Source organism: Sander vitreus, chromosome 7, assembly GCF_031162955.1.
Source record: "Sander vitreus isolate 19-12246 chromosome 7, sanVit1, whole genome shotgun sequence".
NCBI classification, from domain to species: Eukaryota; Metazoa; Chordata; class Actinopteri; order Perciformes; family Percidae; genus Sander; species Sander vitreus.
In genome coordinates, this window is record NC_135861.1 from 29,476,159 (window position 1) to 29,494,999 (window position 18,841).

An 18,841-nucleotide genomic window follows, 5' to 3' on the forward strand; every position below is an offset into this window, starting at 1 on the left:
AAGATGTTCTGCTTTTCATTTGAATTATTTCAATTTATTCATAATAATGTTGAGGTGTGGACTTTTGGTTGGACAACATTGTGAAGGTATCACTTTGGGCTTCGGGTAATTGTAACAGCATTTATCGCTATTTTCTTCATTTTTACAAACGAAACAATTAATCAATTAATGGAGAAAATAATCAGAAGATTAATCATCAAAATGAGCTCAACCTTAACCAACTACAACAGTAACTCCTGCTTTTACAATAATGCATGAGTAATACTAATCTAATGACAGAATATATAATATTATAAGAGTCAGGGTCATCTAATTTTACTTTTAATACTTTAAGAAGACATTTTCATGATTATACTGACATACTTTTACTTCAGTAGTAGTAGTAGTAGTAGTAGTAGTAGTTGTAATAGTCGTAGTAGTGTTTTTATTCAGTCCTCACAATACACAATACAAAAAGTATAAACAGTATGTACAATATAACATCTAGTATACAAAGCAGTCTAGACAGTAAAAAGAGTACTTCAGAGTGAGAGTTACAGGCAGAAGTACAATGATTGTGTATGTATGCCTGTCCTACATTCTTATCAATTTAAGCTTCCCTCCAGAAATAAAATACAAAATAAAAAACATCCACAGCTGTAACCCTAAAAAATAGCTTTATAAACCATTCTTTTGAAAGCTCGTACTTACTTAAAGGTGCAGTAGGTAAGACTTATAAAACTAACTTTCTGTCATATTTGCTAAAACTGACCCTATGTTCGAGTACAACTACATGAAGCAGGTCATTTAAAAAAAAAAAATCTGGCTCCTCTGGCTCCACCTACAGTTGTGCGATTTGCAAAAATACACAGCTCCCTGTTCAGATGCACCAATCAGGGCCAGGGGGGGTGTCTAACTGCGTGTCAATCACTGCTCATGCACAGCCATTCATTCTCCTTTGTGGGGGGAGGGGCTTAGGAGAACGTTTTGGGCTTTAGCAGAAAGGGGGGAGGGACTGAGAAGTTGTCAATGTTCAAATATTGGATCTTCACAATCCTACCTACAGCACCTTGAAAGTGGCTATATGTAACTTTCAGTTTGTGTTGATTCTAGCGGCCGCTTTGGACAAAAGTGGTAGTGTTTTTACCACACCTGCTGTCATAATGGTCTTTTCTTTATGGTTCTGTATTGCCCACTGTAGATTACTGAGTTAGCGTTACCCTGGAGGTCATATAGTCGCAATGAATGTTTTGCTTAAGTTACAGATGCATCGTTGCATTTCAGGTGTTGCTTACAGTAACTTAGCCTACTTTGGATCCCTCGTGAGCCAAACCAAAGCAATACGAGTTTGTTGTAGCAACCAACGTAATAATAACTTATATTAATATAACGCATTTCATAAAACCCACGGACACTTTACACAAGTAACATTACAGGGGGACAAGGGAAAAGAAAATAGTAGGCCAACACAAACATGGAGTAAAAGGAAAACGTCCGGGGGATGTAATTTAAAGGACAAATCCGGCGCAAAATGAACCTAGGGGTTAATAACACATGTGTACCGAGTCGACCGTTCTTTGGGATTGGTTTTCATGCTAATCGAATGTGACCAGTTTTATCACAAACCGCTAATTAGCTTATTACGCTAGTCATTGGGGCAAGGGTAAAGTAAAAAGAAACGACGAACGTTGTGCTGGAGCTATGTTACTGGTTACTGGTTACACGTTGTTCGACTGGTCGTTTTCCCAAGATGGCGCCTGCCTGTATATGTGAACAGTACTGTCTTTATAAACTATCTTTTTAATAAACTGTCTGTACACTTACAAAGTTCTCAGTGCTTCGGTTTACATGTAGGGACCCTCATTACGCTACCGTGGAAGTGTGGTGCTATTTTGAGCCTTGTTAGTGGTATAGAAATAGTGATTTCTTTTTACTTTACCCGTGCCACGACGACTAGTTTTATAAGCTAATTAGCGGTTTTTCGATAAAACTGGTCATGTTCGATTAGCATGAAAACAAATCCCAGCGAACGGTCGACTCGGTACCCATGTGTTATTAACCCCAAGGTTGATTTAGTACAACCACATAGCGGACTGTCAAGTTGTTTCATGAATTAAATAGACATATTACATACCTGAGGGACAATTCGGGGACGTTTTTCAATCATTTACAATCCCGTAATTGACTCCATCTGTTGAAAGCCTGACCAAGTGTGACTCACTTTCACTTTCCATTTTATATTTTAGTTGTTCTTTGTTTAATTTCCTTCTTTCCTGTGATGGCCCTGTCCCAGTATTAGCCATAACTACAACAGATAACGTCTAAAATAACATCTCCTCCTTCCTTTTACCTGGCTCCAGTGGCATACGCTAACACAGGCTTTTCCGGTGATACAAAAGAAATCTGTGACCCATCAGAATGTGTTACTGTAGCGCTGTCAACCTGCCAAAAATCATTCTGTGACTGCTGGAAAATTGGACCCGGGCAGATGCCTTATTAAAAACTATATGAAAACAACGTTCTTTTCACTGTTAGTCTAGTTTGCTGTTACAGGTCATTTAAGACCATTGTATAAAAAATGACAGAGCTTTAGAAACTTTGAGTAACATTTTCAATGCAGGGCTTTTACTTGCACCATAGTACTTTTACAGTGTAGTATTAGTTCTTTTAATTAAATGATCTGAGTACTTCCTCCACTACTGGTCCTTCAGGTAGTTGAGTTCACTGCTGGTGAAAATTAGTTTTTGGTTTATAAATAACAAGTCATATAAAACATATTTTTTGCTTGCTGGGTGTCATATTTGATTGTTTTTGTGTGTGAGATGGTTTCATACTCCATCTGTCACCACCAGCTGCTGAATAACATGTCTGTCATTGTCCTTGTCAGGTGGCCGGTATAAAAAGGAAGTGCTGGTGGACGGACAGAGTCATTTATTGCTTATCCGGGAGGAAGCTGGACCCCCTGATGCACAGGTGTGTGTGTGTGTGTGTGTGTGTGTGTGTGTGTGTGTGTGTGTGTGTGTGTGTGTGTGTGTGTGTGTGTGTGTGTGTGTGTGTGTGTGTGTGTGTGTGTGTGTGTGTGAGAGAGAGTGAGAGAGACAGCAGTAAGTGTGCAAAACTGTAATACCTGCAGACTTCATCATCCATCATCAGTGCTGGAATGTATTGTATAAGTACATTTACTCAAGTGCTGTACTTGAGTATAAATGTTGAGGTACTTGTACTTTACTTGAGTCTTTTCTTTTCACACCACTTTCTACTTCTACGCCACTACATTTCAGTGAGAAATATTGTACTTTTTACTCCACTACATTCATCTGACAGCTTTAGTTACTAGTTACTTTACTAATTAAGATGTTTGCACCCAAAAAACTCATGTAGTTTATAAAATCTGATGTTTTAAACGAAACTAGCCCACAATATAACGGCCTACAAGTCCAGCTGAAATGATTAGACCATTAAACACACAACTGTTTGGATCCTTTCCAGTCTCTAAAATGTGAGGGTTTTTCTGCATTGAGTACTTTTACTTTTAATACTTTAAATACTTTTTCCTGATACTTACATACTTTTACTTAAGTAACATTTTCAATGCAGGACTTTTACTTGTAACAGAGCATGTTTTACAGTGTGGTATTAGTACTTCTACTTAAGTAAAGGAACTGAATACTTCTTCCACCACTGGTGAGAGAGGGAGAGAGAGAGAGAGAGAGAGAGAGAGAGAGAGAGAGAGAAGTTAGTGTGTAAAACTGTAATACCTGCAGTCTTATCCTGTATCCTCCTCTTCCTCCCTCAGTTCAGCAGCTGGGTGGACGCAGTGATCCTGGTCTTTAGTCTGGAGAACGAGGGCAGCTTCCAGGAGCTCTACCAGCGCTACAGTCAGCTGAGTGCACAGCGCACGGACATCCCAGTCATAGTGGTCGGCACCCAAGGTCAGCACACAAATCCCCACCACGCAGATTTATTCTGGAACCACGTTACATAATACTGCACACTGTGAAACATTTTGAAATCTTTTCATGAGTTGTGAAAATGCAACAACTGTTCAGTCGCACGTTAGATTTGATTTCCATTCTCACAGTTTGAAGAATCCAGTTTTCATGTGGCTGTGGAGCCAGAGTCAGTGTAAAGACAGCAATGTCTTTACACTCATAAGTTAACGAGGGACTGAAGTGAACACTAATCATCATCATAATTCATATTGTTTTATTGAGAGGAAACAACTGTGACATATTATAACCTATGTATTAAAAGACAAACAGCAAGTTTCCATCATGATGTGTTTTCTTCAGACTACAGTTAAAAAAAGAAATCCTCCGGAGAGTTTTAACTCTAAAACAATGCATGCTGGGAAGTTTTTCTTTAAAAACCTAAATTGTTTGCATTCATTCAACTCATCATTTCAAGTCATGAACTCAATGTAAATGTAAATGTTAAAAATGTATTTAAAAGCGTGTTTAAAAGCTCTGAAGTGATCTGAAAATGAAAACAAATTAAGTTGACTTCACTTAAGAAAGTACGTCTTATTTTTACATTAATTTAATGATTAAAAGTTTAACATGAACATAGTTTAAACATTTGTAGGGACACATACATTATTATTATATAGTTCTGATGGTTCAGAATTATAGTTCTGATTATATAGTTCTCTCCCTGCTTCAACCATGCATAGTTGCATCATCTTCCTTCCCTTTTATAGCAGATTGCAACCATTGCTTATACTGCACACCACCTACTTTACCGGAGGCATTGTTACGTCTATGAGTCACATTTGAATTTTTTTTAATTTGAATGACTCTTTGCAGTGCTGGTTTTATCCCAATTTACAGTTTTCTCTTCACTGACTTTGTTTGTTTGTTGCAGATAAAATCAGCAGCACCAACCCTCGAGTGATTGAGGATCAGAGAGCCAGACAGCTGTGTATCGACGTGCGTCACTCGCTGTTTTACGAGACCTGCGCGACTTACGGGTTCAACGTCGATCGAGTGTTTTCAGAGGGTGAGCTGACTGAAATCACAATCAGAATCAGAAAAAAAGGGTTTTTGTTGCCGCAGTAAGTTACACCGACGCGTAATTTGCCTTGGTGATTGGTGCATACACACACAAACAAACATATTAAACATTCATAAGAAATAAACGATAAATACAGAGACGGAAACAAATATGCACAAAATAGCTGTAGTAAAAAAATGTAGCGTATAGGAAAAAAGGAGGCTGAATGGGTATAGACAGTAGTATGTGCAATGGGCAGATGTATAGTCCATAATGAAGGTTAGTGCAAAGTATAGTGACTAGGGAAGGGGGGTTAAGAGTCAATGTCAGTGGGGGTCTGGGGCCTTGTTGCTGCTATACGTGACACCTACGTCTGATGAAACCGTTTAACATCTGTTATGTTTTACAGCTGCCCAGAAGATTGTAGCTCAGAAGAAGCAGGCAGCACTGCAGGCCTGCAAGTCTCTTCCCAACTCTCCCAGTCACTCTGGAGGCTCCACACCTGGATCAGCATCGCTCCCCGGCCAGGTACCGTACCTCATCCTAACAGCTGGAGCTAGATCGTTTTTATTTCTGTGTGTCATGACAAACATTTGGCTCCTCTCCCACGGAAGAGACGGGACACCGTTATAGATTCAAACATCCGAGACATATAAAGATGGGGCGTACTCTTGCTCAGCCAGTAGAGCGTGCGCCCCGTGTGGGCTGAGTCCTTTGCAGTGGCCCGGGTTCGAATCCGACCTGCAGCTCTTTGCTGCGTGTCATCCCCTCTCTGTCTCTCCTCCCTTTCCTGTCTATCACTGTCACAAATAAAGGGGAAAAGCCCCAAAAAAATAATCTTAAAAAGAAAAAGAAAAAAACATCCAAAGACATCATCTGGTAACACAAAACCAAAGGAAAAATATCAGTTGATACTATTATACAGTGGTGGAATGTAACTAAGTACATTTACTCACTGTACTTCATTTTGAGGTTCTTGTACTTTACTGCTGTTACTCCACTACATCTCACAGGGTTATTGTACTTGTACCAACATTTGATTAATGATACAACATATAAACCAACTACAGTAATCAATTATTACATATTACCATAAGTATATAAAGTGATTAAAATGAGCTCCACCTTCACCAGCTGCAACATTGATGAACAAGTGATGAACACATTAATGCATCAATTATTATAATCCAGTGCTATAATATACATTATTCTGAAATCAGCCATACAGCACAATGAGTACTTAAAGTATATTTTGCTAGTATACTTTTACTAGTAAGGTTTTGAGTGCAGGACTTTTACTTGTACCGAGTATTTGTACGCTGTAGTATTGCTGCTTTTACACAAGTAATAGATCTGAATACGTCTTCCACCACTGCCATTATATACTCAGTGTACTTTCAAATAACTTCAAGTTGTACACCAAATAGAAGAAGAAAGAAAAAAACCCTGGTGTATGGCTAAACTCCCAGGCTTTCTTTAAGTAAATTGAATGTGCGTAAATGCCAATTCAGTCTTTGTGCATCATCCATGTGGACAAAATCAATTTCTGTTTCTATCTCACTGAACACAGTATTGCACGATTTCCAGAAAAAAATAGAACAAAACAAAAAAAAGAATAGAAAACAAAATGCTCACTGAACAGAGCCACACAACTGAGCCACACGTATCTCCCATCCCACATATCCCACTACAGCTGACTTTTGTGCATACCCCCCCCAAAGAAATTCCAACAGCACTGTTTTCTCAAAGATTCACACACAGAAATATTTCTAAAGCCCTGACGGAAGAGCGAAAGAAACGTTCAAGGAATGCAACGATGTTAGAGCGCTGAATACTAACGTGTTCAGGTGTGAAACTTGTTATTGTTCTCTTGATTGGGTAAACACAATCTTTTTCCAGTCTAGACAGATATTACATAAGTCCTGATAAAAAACAGGACGCACATGAAGGTGTTCGGCTGTTGCCATGCTGGTGTCACTTTTTCTCAATTTGGCTGAGCATTTTTTTTTATTGTTTGCATTAATTAGTGGTCCTGGTGTCAAAATAGTCATTATTCTCTACATATTTCAGTATTGATAAGTAAAAAAAAAAAAAAACATTACGTCCTGAAAAAGGGATTCCATGGAAAAGAATCCTTTTATTTTGAAAACATGACTCAGGTAGGATTTCCAGATTCAAAGTGAGAATGTGGAGCTTTCTCTGAACAGTTTAAGAGTTACGCGCCTTATAAAGTTAAAACCATCTATCAAACTGAAATGTAATTTACAGAGCACTTTCCCCAGACCGTCCATCACTCCACATCCATCTCAGCTCCCTCAGTATCACATCACTCGTTCACCATGATCGACGGCTAAAAAAAAACATCCCACTGTCGATCATCGCCCACTTTGTTGTACATTCCACCTGTTTTTCATCTTTCAGCCCATTCTCACTCTCTCCATCTCTTCTCTCACACCTCCATCCCCTCCATCTCCTCCCTCCACCCTCCTGACCCGGCTCTCCCCCCCTCCACCCTTGCACCACCTTTCAGGCCAGTAATGGCCCGAGTTGTGGCTACACCTACTCCCTGCCCTCCACCCCTGTGATTGGTCATCGAGATCTGCGGGTTGCACAGGGAGAGGGGGGAGGCAGTGTCACCTCCCGTCCACTGAGGGGCATCCCCAGACGGCCCTCCCTCTTTAAGGTCAGTTGTTGCCAACTGATGGCTGTCTCACACCTTTTAGTCTCCCGTCATCTCTCACTCTCATTTCACTGCATTCATCTCTGAATCTCTCTCTCTCTCTCTCTCTCTCTCTCTCTCTCTCTGAGAGTGTCTCTGTTGAAACACCTCCCTGCTGTTTGATTTTGATTTCAGAACCGGGACACAGATAAGAAGTCCGGTGATCCTAAAGGAGACCCAAGCAGCGCGCGGGGCGTTCCCATCAAACAGGTTTGGCTAACATTACAGAACAGAACACAAAATAACACTTTTAAATGTAAGCGATGGGAATCACAGCTCTTTTTAGAGAGCCAGATCATTTGGCTGCACTAAGCAGTAAGAGGCTCCCAAACACCTCTTCGTTTAGAACCACTTCTGGCTTTTATAATGGTAGCCAAATTTAGCAAAATGTTTGAACCTATGATTGGGATGTGTGCGCATATCGCTTATCACTTAAATTATTCAAAGCAATTATACTAAACCAAAAGATTTTTCGTAAAAATATTTAGCCATATTGATGATTGAAACGTGAGATATGTCAATCAGTGCAACATACAAAAGTCTCACCATGCTTGGTTCTAAAAGGGGACATATCATGAAAAACTCACCTTTTTCAGTGCTTGTGCACATACTGTACATTTAGGTACCTGGAGTGTTTACCAACCCACTAACTCGGAAATAATAAGACAGCCAAGTCAGTTTTTTGTGGGCTAATTAAATCAGAAAACATGGGATTTAACAAGCCATTCAAATTTGGCTTCCCTTCCTATGTCACATGCAGGATCATTAAAAAGATTAAAAGATACCACAGCTTTAGAACTACCTTTGCAAAGGTGCACCATGTCTTTCTCGCAAGCCGATCAGAGCACACTGCGCTTTTTGTGAGGGGGGGGCTTTATTAAAGAGCCAGGCACTAAAACTGAGCGTTTCAGACAGAGGGTGAATACAGGTGCATTCAGACAGACAGTATACGAAAAATATAAACCATGTGTTTCTTGAACATTAGTAGAAACCCAAAATACAAGTATGAACATGAGCACGATATGTCTCCTTTAATGTTATTACCAAAGTGAGTGAGGCGTTTCTGGAATGTATTTATAGGATTAATCCTATTATTTTGTCTTAATAAGACATTCATTTACAAAAAAACAAAACAAGAAAAAAGAAATCGTCCGGGAGCCAGCTCTATTCGTATACTTAAAAGAGCAGACACATCACTATTCAGTTCAATGATGCTTCAGTTTGCTTGCAGCACAATAATATGTACAGATTCCCTCTTCAGCATCAAGGTGGGAACAAGCTATTTAATTTCATCTTACGTAAGCAGCACGAAGAAATGTGTTTCACAAGAATGTTCTATTAATAATGTGTTTCAGCTATTGTTGTCAGACCCCATTACACTTTGAAGAAACTGTCTCGACTCTAAATTTAGGCTGGCTCAGAGCGCCGGTTTGTTACGAGTGCACTGACCTCGGGTTGTTGTTTTTGACAGAGCATCCTTTGGAAGAGAAGCGGAAGCTCTCTGAATAAGGAGTGGAAGAAGAAATACGTCACCCTGTCCAACAATGGCACGCTGTCCTACCACTCCAGCTCCAGTGTAAGCGAACACCGCAGGACGGATCAATGCAGCAGTAAAACACACAGTGAAGGATTCAGAGTTCGATCGTATCTGCAGCTTTTCACATTTAACTGCGGTTTCAATTTCAATGGTTGTCAGTACAGGACTACGGGAATTGCTTTGAAACTTTTACTATTGATTTCTTTTTCTTCTTTTTTTCCCCCCCAGAAAACATTCAGATTGATTTAACATTTGTATTTGACATTGAGTTTTCCTGCGCCACCATTGGCTGAAAGTAGGGCTGCATCCTCTTAGTCGATTAGTCGAGCAGTCAGCAATGGTCTTAGTCGGCTAAGATTTCTTCTAAGAAGTCATTTTTAAATGTTTTTTTTAATGCTGAATGATTTCCAAGAAATGAATTCCCAAGAAACTTATTTCAGGTAAACACAAGATTGAAAGTGGTGCTGTTGCATGATTCTTTGTGGAGAAACTCAGTTTTACAGATGGTAAATGAATGTATTTATACTGTGCTTTTCTAGTCTTTATGACATCTCAAAGCACACAGATCTGTCGATTAAATCAACTAATCGATTAGTCGACAAAATGATGTGAGTGTTGTTTAGTGACTTAGAATCTCTTCAATCAAGGACAGCCCTAGTGCTCTGTGTACAACTTGAAGTACTGTACCTCTAAGTTTCTGTCTAAAGTTTGCTAGCATTAGCCACCATAAGCTATTGATCATATCAGGCTGTAGCAGCAAAGTTGTGTTCACTTATTTAAGAATTCATCTCATAATTTGGAGGAGGAAGAATTACTTCTTCTTTCCAAAAGTGAGTGTCTTGTTAATCTGTATTTCTGGTAAGAGCGTCTAACATGTGAATGATATATTGTCGGTTTCAGGACTACACACAGAACATCCATGGAAAGGAAATCGACCTGCTGCGTGTGACAGTTAAAGTTCCCGGGAAACGTCCTCCGAGAGCCGTGGCTCCTGCGGGGCCCTCACCTGTCCCCCCCGCCTCTGCACCCGGAGTCAACGGGCTGAGTAAGGAGCCGGCAGCCGCCGATAGCACCAGTACAGGTACTTCTTTCTGTGTACACGTATACAGAGTATGGAAATTCAAAATTCTTTCTGACATCCCTAACTTGTCTGTGGAGCCTACAATTCTGAAGTACTCTAATTTCCTTCCATTGTATACTTGTATTCCACCACATTTCAGAGAGAAGTATTTTACTTTTAACTCCACTACATTTATTAAACCGCTATAATTATTAGTTACTTTTCAGATTAAGATATTATCTTATAAAATATGATGCGTTGTTATATATCAAACTTATTCACCAGCGACAACATTGAAGTACAGCTGACATGTTAATGCAACAATAATACTGAACTCAATTATTATCAATAATAATAACAGGAAATATTCTGCACAATGAGTACTACCACTTTTGGCACTTTAAGTACAATCTGTTGCTACAACGTCTGTACTTTTACTTAAGTAAAACATCTGATTGCAAGACTTTTACTTGTACAGTATATGTATGAATCTGAATAATTGTTCCAGCGTGATATGTTTCATTCCATTGGGTCAAAGGTTTTAATAAATAACAAACAGAGGATTTCATTCTTGCAAATCATTTAAATTTGACATACGGCATATTAACTTTTCCCTTCCTCTCTGGCTGTCAGTTCCTCAGCTGTGTCCAGCCACTCTGTCTGTGGTTGACGATCGGTCAGGTGGTCTGTCGTCTCAAGGTGGAGACAGAGCACTCCAACGCTGCCCCTCCTCATTGTCCACCAAAGCACAAAGTGTCGGTATGTAATAACCTTTTAGTCATTGCCAGCACTTCAAAAACACTTTTTTGAAGACTGCATTCACTGCTGTCATACATACATACATACATACATACATACATACATACATACATACATACATACATACATACATACATACATACATACATACATATTGTACATGCAGATATACAGACATAAATACATACATACTGTACATAGATATACCTACAGTACATACATACATACATACATACATACATACATACATACATACATACATACATACATACATATTGTACATACAGTGCATACATACTGTACATACATATATACATACATACATACATATACATACATACATACATAGATATACATACATACATACATACATACATACATACATACATACATACATAAATACATAGATATACATACATACATACATACATACATACATACATACATACATACAGGGACGTGCACAGACATTTTGGGCGTCAGGGGCTCAAGGAAAAAAAAGGCCTAATAGTTAATAAATATTTATTTGAAATTTAAACAAAACGTTAAATATATTAACACAACTCTGGCAACCATACCAATTTATCTTATTTCCCTTACAAAGTACAATCTGATATAGTTTGATGATTTTTCAATTAAATAAATACATTTGTTTGACAGGGAAGCTGTGTGCAAACAGGAAAATATATAGGCTATATTCATTAATAATAATAATTTAAAAAAAAATACATGCATCCAGCAAAAAGGGCACTCGAGGAAGAAAAGGGGCAGGTGCTCAAGCCCCTTTTGATATCTATGTGTGCACGTGCCTGCTTGGGTGCTGCAGCTGCCCACTGCTCCTATATGTATAGTATGGGTTAAGTGACACATTCCATTTCTATGTATGTGAGTGCTTAGAAATGACAATAAAGGCACCTTTAACCTTTACGTACATTCTTTTCACACCAAATGTCAGATGCCCTTGAAGGAGCAGCCACTGGAAAAGATCCCGGCCAATCATCTCCCATGAGCGACAGGAAGAAGAACCGGAGGAAGAAGAGCATGAATCAGAAAGGAGATGCAGCCGTTGGTCAGGCTGAAGGTAACTCAACACAGAGACTCAGTTTGGAACTAGTCTTTGCATTAAATGCAATTGCTACTGTTAGTAGTGTGATAAAGAGAGTTTTTTTTATGTCGACTGTATAAATACACAGATACTATAGTGAGTGATAAGAAGCATCAGTTTAAGGCATAACTAGAAAATGAATGCATTAATAAAACAGTATGTTTTTGAGGTTTTTAATTATTGCAGATGTTATTATAAACAACTCGAACCTATCAAAGAAATGATGTTTACAACTTCACATTATTTACATATATTCCTATGCAGTTTTCCTTTTTCTTAATCCTTTATTTTCCACCGCTGTCTCTTCTGCGAGGATACAGATTAGCGTTTGTCTCTCTCTGAATATTTCTTAACAGCCTTCTCTTAACACTTGTACTTGTCTTTCTCTGTTTCTCTTCTTTTTTTCCTCTCCCTGTGCTTATCTCTCGCTCTGCAGCCAAACGCAAAATGTGGAAATTAAAAAGCTTTGGTAGCTTGAGAAACATTAATAAGACAGGTAACAAGGGATGGAGCTTAATCTGCCTGTGCTCTGATTTACATACAATATATTTTCCTCTTCAGTGTGTCTCACATCCCAAGCTTGAGTTGTTCATTTGACCTGTTTCCATTGTAACAACCTCAAGATTGTTCTGTTCTCACCTTCCTTCAAACTGCCGTTTTGTTGTTTTGCATTTGTTTTTTGTACTTCATTCACTGACTGTGGATTCATAATGCCCATTATATTAATCCATCGTAAATGATATGTCTGTTTACACATGCAATGTTACATGAGTTTGTTCTGCTTCCCTTTTACTCGCAGAGGAAGAGAATGCAGACTTTATCATAGTGTCGTTCACGGGGCAGACGTGGCACTTTGAGGCTGGGAGCCTGGAGGACCGGGACGCGTGGGTGTCAGCTATAGAGAGCCAGATCCTGGCCAGCCTGCAGTCCTGTGAGAGCGGCAGAAACAAGGTACACACACGGTTTAAAGGCCATACACAGCTATTTTCACAATCAGTGACAGGATCCTACATGAGCACACATTTGCTTTTCTGCACCAATAATAGTTTAGCGACATCTGAATCAAAATCTGATGACAGCTGTGTGGTTGCTGCCAGCACTGTTAGTCATAGCTGATAAAAACCACACTCACTGTTGGAAAGCATATTTACCAAACCAACACCTATTTAACACTCACACAACCCTGAGGAACCACATTAGTTTTTGAGAAATAAGGCCAGGATCTTACTTTGAAAAACACTATCCTGTAATAACCCCTGACCCCTGTGCAAAAAAAACTACACTTTTTTAAATAATGTTTGAAATGGTCTTTACACCCCAACAGTAATAAATAACTTATGGGCACATTACCAACCCTGCCTTCAAACCCCGCAGCAAAACAAATTAATTCCAGTAGAATTGCCTTGATTAGTGGATTAAGTAAATCTGTGCACAATCCAACTTTGGGGTAACTGACTGGGGAATAAGGAACAGGTGAGCACCTGGATGTGGGCTTCAGGTGAATGGAGGTTGTGCTAATATACTTTTCATACACAGTATGTAGTTCCAAGTGCATAGTTTGCAGATTTTGTGTACGTGCATGTATATCAGCAAGACATTCTGGGTATAAGACATGAGCTTACTGGACATACTGTTCTCAACCAACCCAAAATGCATTGCATCTCTTCAGATGGACTATGAGGTAGACGGTTAAATTCAAATAATAAAGTACGGAGTGGCCCGAGGCCCAAATCACAGAATGCATTTTTTTTTTTTATAAAGAATTTGCATTAATTCAGTATTATCACATTCATTTAGACAGTCCTAATTATAATGTCATTCTCCTATGTGCCACTATGGATTTTAAGTACCATTTGTTCTTGTGATATAAGTAATTGTAATTGTGGACTGATGTGTGTGTGTGTGTGTGTGTGTGTGTGTGTGTGTGTGTGTGTGTGTGTGTGTGTGTGTGTGTGTGTGTGTGTGTTTGTAATGGTGCAGGCTCGGAGGAGCAGCCAGAGTGAGGCTGTAGCGCTGCAGGCCATCCGCAACGCCAAGGGCAACAGTCTGTGTGTCGACTGTGAAGCACCAAGTGAGTTTCCTTCCAGCTGCAGATTTACTCTGCTTTTGTGCCCCATTTCACACTGTTTAAATATCTACTCTGCAGTGGTGGAAGAAGTACTGATATTTTACTATTTTAGTCAAGTCAGTTACGTTTTTTTATACTGTATCCATACAGTAGTATTCATTTATGCTTTGTTTATATGTTTATGCTTATATTTGCATAATTTGTCTTTAAATGTAAAGCACTATGAGTTTACGTGTAATAAAAGGTGCTTTATAAATAAAATTGTCATTAAGTATATATATACTATATATATGTATTATGTTACTGGATTGTGATTATTGATGAACTGATATGTACACCACCTTAATGTTGAAGCTGGTAAAGGTGGAGCTCATTTGAATTTATTTACATATTTATTTTATATTAGACAGATATATATATATATATGGCTTGTAAATGTATGTCAATAAAGTCTTATTGACATAATAATATTACAATTTATTTGTTGATTGTGTTTTGTATTATTGATCTAAATCTGGAAAGTAATTAAAAACGTGTACAACATCTGTTAAGTGTACAAAGTAGCAGACAATGGAAAAATGTAAGTAAAGTACAAGTACCTCAAAATTACACTTTAACTACAGTACTTAGTCACTTTCTACTCCTGCCACGCTATAATCTGTGTTAGTTAATTTTGGAAAATAACCACTCTCTCTCTCTTCTCCCTGCAGATCCCACCTGGGCCAGTCTCAACCTGGGCGCGCTGATCTGCATCGAGTGCTCGGGGATCCATCGAAACCTGGGGACTCACCTGTCCCGCGTCCGCTCGCTGGACCTGGATGACTGGCCTGGAGAGCTCACACAGGTCCTGGCTGCCATTGGAAACCACATGGCCAACAGCATCTGGGAGAGCTGCACCCAGGGCCGGACCAAACCCACACCAACGGCAACACGGTGGGTGGATCAGCACATTTATCTCAAGGAACACAGCTTTTTAGATTGATGGATGCATTCTCAGACAGCAACTAGTTTCAATTTACGCCTGTACAGTATTCAAATCAACATGTAAGAGTTTATAACACAATATAAGGAATAGTTGTAAGTGTTCATTAATGTATTTATCACCAACATCTCCTATGAATCATCCATAAGTGGTGCTAACAGATAACTTGTCATCATTCAAAGCTTAATAGCTGTAATCATATTTACCATTATATGATTACACACATTAATGTTACAAAACATTTATCAACTGTTTACACACGTGTAAAAATCATTTACAGGCAGGTTTACTGTATGTCGAGCACCAGGAAATGGAAATAGCAGTTTAACAAATAAAGGTCCACTTACTAGATTTCTCCCATACTTTTACCAGCATCTCATGGCCTTCATCAGTGGATGGAGTTTGCTCAGTTGTCATGGAAAGTGAAGAAGTAGTTATTAATACATATACATTGGTAAATATATTCATTCTCACATTTATTGTTCATACAAAATATGAACATTTATTTTCTGTTCATGCGCTTCTTACAGATGCTTCACAGGATGAGTTATAGTTGATGGCAAATACATTCATAAAAACATGTCCGTATAGCTGCTTGCTGTTGTTGCAAGTGCTTGTGGGAAATATGAGATGTGAAAGTTGGCAAACTTTGTTACCGCAAGAAACAACCTGATAGCTTTGTAAAAAATTGGGAGCCGAGTCAGATCTCAAACATCAGAGCTTCACATTAGTGAAAACCTACTCCTTTGCATGACTGGATCTCCTGCGTGTGTCTGTTTTCCAAGTGAGGGAAGAGAGTCGTGGATTCGTGCAAAGTACGAACAACGGGCGTTCGTGCCGCCTCTTCAGCCGGCCCCGGCTCCAGGCGACGGCATGCCGATGTGGCTGCTGTCTGCGGTGACTGAGAGGGATCTGCCCAGACTGCTGCTCCTTCTGGCCCACAGCACCAAGGAACAGATCAACGCTCAACAGGCCGGGTCGACCGCACAGCCTCGCTCAGCCCTGCACGCCGCCTGTCAGCTGGGAGATGTAGTCATGACCCAGCTGCTCATCTGGGTGGGTTTCTCCTTTCTGTAACACATTTTCATAATAAAGCAGCACATAGGTCACATTGAGATGGTCTTGCCATGGCTGGATAAACTGGTTTGGGGGCCCCAAGGCAGAAGATTCCTTTTGGCCCCTGTTGGCCACCTACTGCCCTCTGTTCAACATGAATATACCCTGTCACTTTTAAGTTCCGATTATGTTCAGTGCACAAAAGAGACAATAAAGGGGTTTCCGCCTCAGCAGCTTCCCCAGGGGACCAAGAACCTTTCCAACGTTCTCAGGAACTTGTTTCGACCTGAGGAACCATGGTGTTATTTTAGTTCCAGAACAGAACATGCAACCGTAAATACAGCATGACTCTGTGTTGTTGTTTCCTCTTTCTGTGAATGCATCAGTCTCATTTGGCTTATCTACACATCTCTTTAGTTATGGTTGAACAGGAATGTGCAAAAGGGACTTTTAATTCTTAGTTTAGTTCCTGTGGTTTCACAGTACCTGTAACCGTTTGATCAACAGGGGTTCTGTGCAGCTTTATATGTCTAGAGACTCAGGAAATAACCAGGGCTCCATTACCTGTGTTCATTTGATTAAACACAACTTAAAGAGATTTAGCAATATGCACCACCTGAGCACAAAATAAACTAATAAAGGTCTTAAAATGAGATTTAGGCAAAGGGCCCCTGTACTCTACAAGACATGAGACTAGCTAATAATGCAGGGCTCGCCTGCGTCTATATTGCATTAGAATTTCCAAAAAACAATTGACATGCAGTGAACTTCGGAATCTTGGGGCCCCAGAGTTACCTGCTTTCCTCGGTTAATATTCTGGTCTTGGGTCTTATAGACAAAGATGCTTGTCTGCTTTGTCCCATTGGAGCTGCCATACTTAACATGCAGTTTAAAGGACAATTCCGGCGCAAAATGAACCTAAGGGTTAATAACATATGTGTACCGAGTCGACCGTTCTCTGGGATCTGTTTTCATGCTAATCGAATGCGTCTCTAGCTTGAAACAAGCTAGCGCAAACTGGTGATTAGCTTATAACGCTAGCCTTCGGGGCAGAGGGTAAATCGCTATTTGTATACCACTAACAAGGCTCAAAATAGCACAACACTTCCACGTAACATAATGAGTGTCCCTACATGACAACTTTGTAAGTGTACAGACAGTTTATTAAAAAGATAGATTATAAAGACGATAGCGTTCATGTATACATGCGGGCACCATCTTGGGAAACAGTCATGACCAGTCGAACGACGAACACCGTGCAACCAGTAATGCAGTAACATAGCTCAAACACGCCGTTCGTTGTTTGCTAATCACCACTTTACGCTAGCTTGTTTCAAGCTAGCGACACATTCGATTAGCATGAAAACATATCCCAGAGAACAGTCGACTCGGTACTAACCGATTATTAACCCCTAGGTTCATTTTGCGCCGGAATTGTCCTTTAATAAGAAAGCAACACGTTTGCACACTGCATTTCACTGCACACACTGTTCTACCTTTAATTCATATTTACTCTGCGAATAAGCTTATGAAGGAGTTAATATCATCTCTTTCCCCATAACAGTACGGAATCGACGTGAAAGCAAAAGATAACCAAGGCCAGACAGCCATGAAGGTGGCCAGAAAAACAGGGAGCAAAGGCTGCATTGATATTTTGCTTCAACACGGCTGTCCCAACGAGACGTCCCCCACCACTGCCACACCCGTCCTGTCCCGCCGGTCCAGCACTGCCAGCCTGGGCCGAACCAGCTCCAGGAAACGGGTGTCGTAGCGCCAACTGAAGATGCCACCACACGGAGGAGCTGTTGACCTCTGGAAGATGCTTATTGTTTAGAAACCTTTTGAAATCATGGATACTTTGGAGAGGGGCGTACTTTAGGGAAAATGACAGGACCATATCATAGTACTAAGGATTAATAGCTTCTGAAGACTGAACAACATATCAAACGACTTAAAAGCAATATTCATTCAATTTGTTGATGACAGATATGTTGCTGAAATACTGTGTTGTTGTGACCTCATTTCAAAAATTACTCAAGTAGAACTTTGTAGCTGTCTTCTGTAATTTTAGAGCAGACAAACTGCTTCCTGTTTCACTTCCACCAGAAGAAGTGCAATAATCCAACTATGATGATGAAAAGCAACAAGTTTTAGAGCGGACAGTGTCGGACGACTGTATGGTCAATACACCGAGAGGGTGCTGCTTTTATTCAAATTTGTTGTGACTGGACCAAAACGGCTCTTATTTCCTTTGGCTTTACAAATTAAAGCTACAGTATGTCATGTTGTTAGTTATGTGTGCCTGTCGCAGCAGTATAAAGGCCAGTTTGGCCGATATAAATGGTTTTTCAGTGACGAATCAGCTGAAATAATTCTGCTTAGACTAGAAAAATGAATGGTTTGGAATATGTCAGTGTTACTCTCACAGGTCAAAGATATGGCGTTTTAATATACTGTAAATGTACCTATACTACATACTTAATGTTAAACTCTGTAACCAAGACACAACTGAAAAATCAAAGACTCAATTTTGTAAATGATTTCTACTGGTAGTTTTGAAAATATGTCAAGCTTGTGTTTTTCA

General features: G+C 39.6%; 1 protein-coding gene across 2 annotated transcripts in view; it reads left to right on the forward strand.

Annotated features, from left to right (window-relative positions):
- agap2 (ArfGAP with GTPase domain, ankyrin repeat and PH domain 2) overlaps positions 1 to 18,174 on the forward strand; it is a 31,819-nt gene extending 13,645 nt beyond the window's left edge. For both annotated transcript variants that reach the window (XM_078255874.1, XM_078255875.1), the window contains exons 4-18: positions 2,867 to 2,952; positions 3,776 to 3,911; positions 4,843 to 4,977; positions 5,381 to 5,499; positions 7,502 to 7,654; positions 7,826 to 7,900; positions 9,162 to 9,266; positions 10,128 to 10,308; positions 10,921 to 11,046; positions 12,002 to 12,127; positions 12,951 to 13,102; positions 14,132 to 14,222; positions 14,930 to 15,152; positions 15,987 to 16,257; positions 17,822 to 18,174. In XM_078255874.1, coding sequence (XP_078112000.1) covers positions 2,867 to 2,952; positions 3,776 to 3,911; positions 4,843 to 4,977; positions 5,381 to 5,499; positions 7,502 to 7,654; positions 7,826 to 7,900; positions 9,162 to 9,266; positions 10,128 to 10,308; positions 10,921 to 11,046; positions 12,002 to 12,127; positions 12,951 to 13,102; positions 14,132 to 14,222; positions 14,930 to 15,152; positions 15,987 to 16,257; positions 17,822 to 18,028 — 2,186 coding nt within the window. In that variant the 3' untranslated portion in view covers positions 18,029 to 18,174. The remainder of the gene's footprint in view (positions 1 to 2,866; positions 2,953 to 3,775; positions 3,912 to 4,842; positions 4,978 to 5,380; positions 5,500 to 7,501; positions 7,655 to 7,825; positions 7,901 to 9,161; positions 9,267 to 10,127; positions 10,309 to 10,920; positions 11,047 to 12,001; positions 12,128 to 12,950; positions 13,103 to 14,131; positions 14,223 to 14,929; positions 15,153 to 15,986; positions 16,258 to 17,821) is intronic.
- The last annotated feature ends 667 nt before the right edge of the window (positions 18,175 to 18,841 follow it).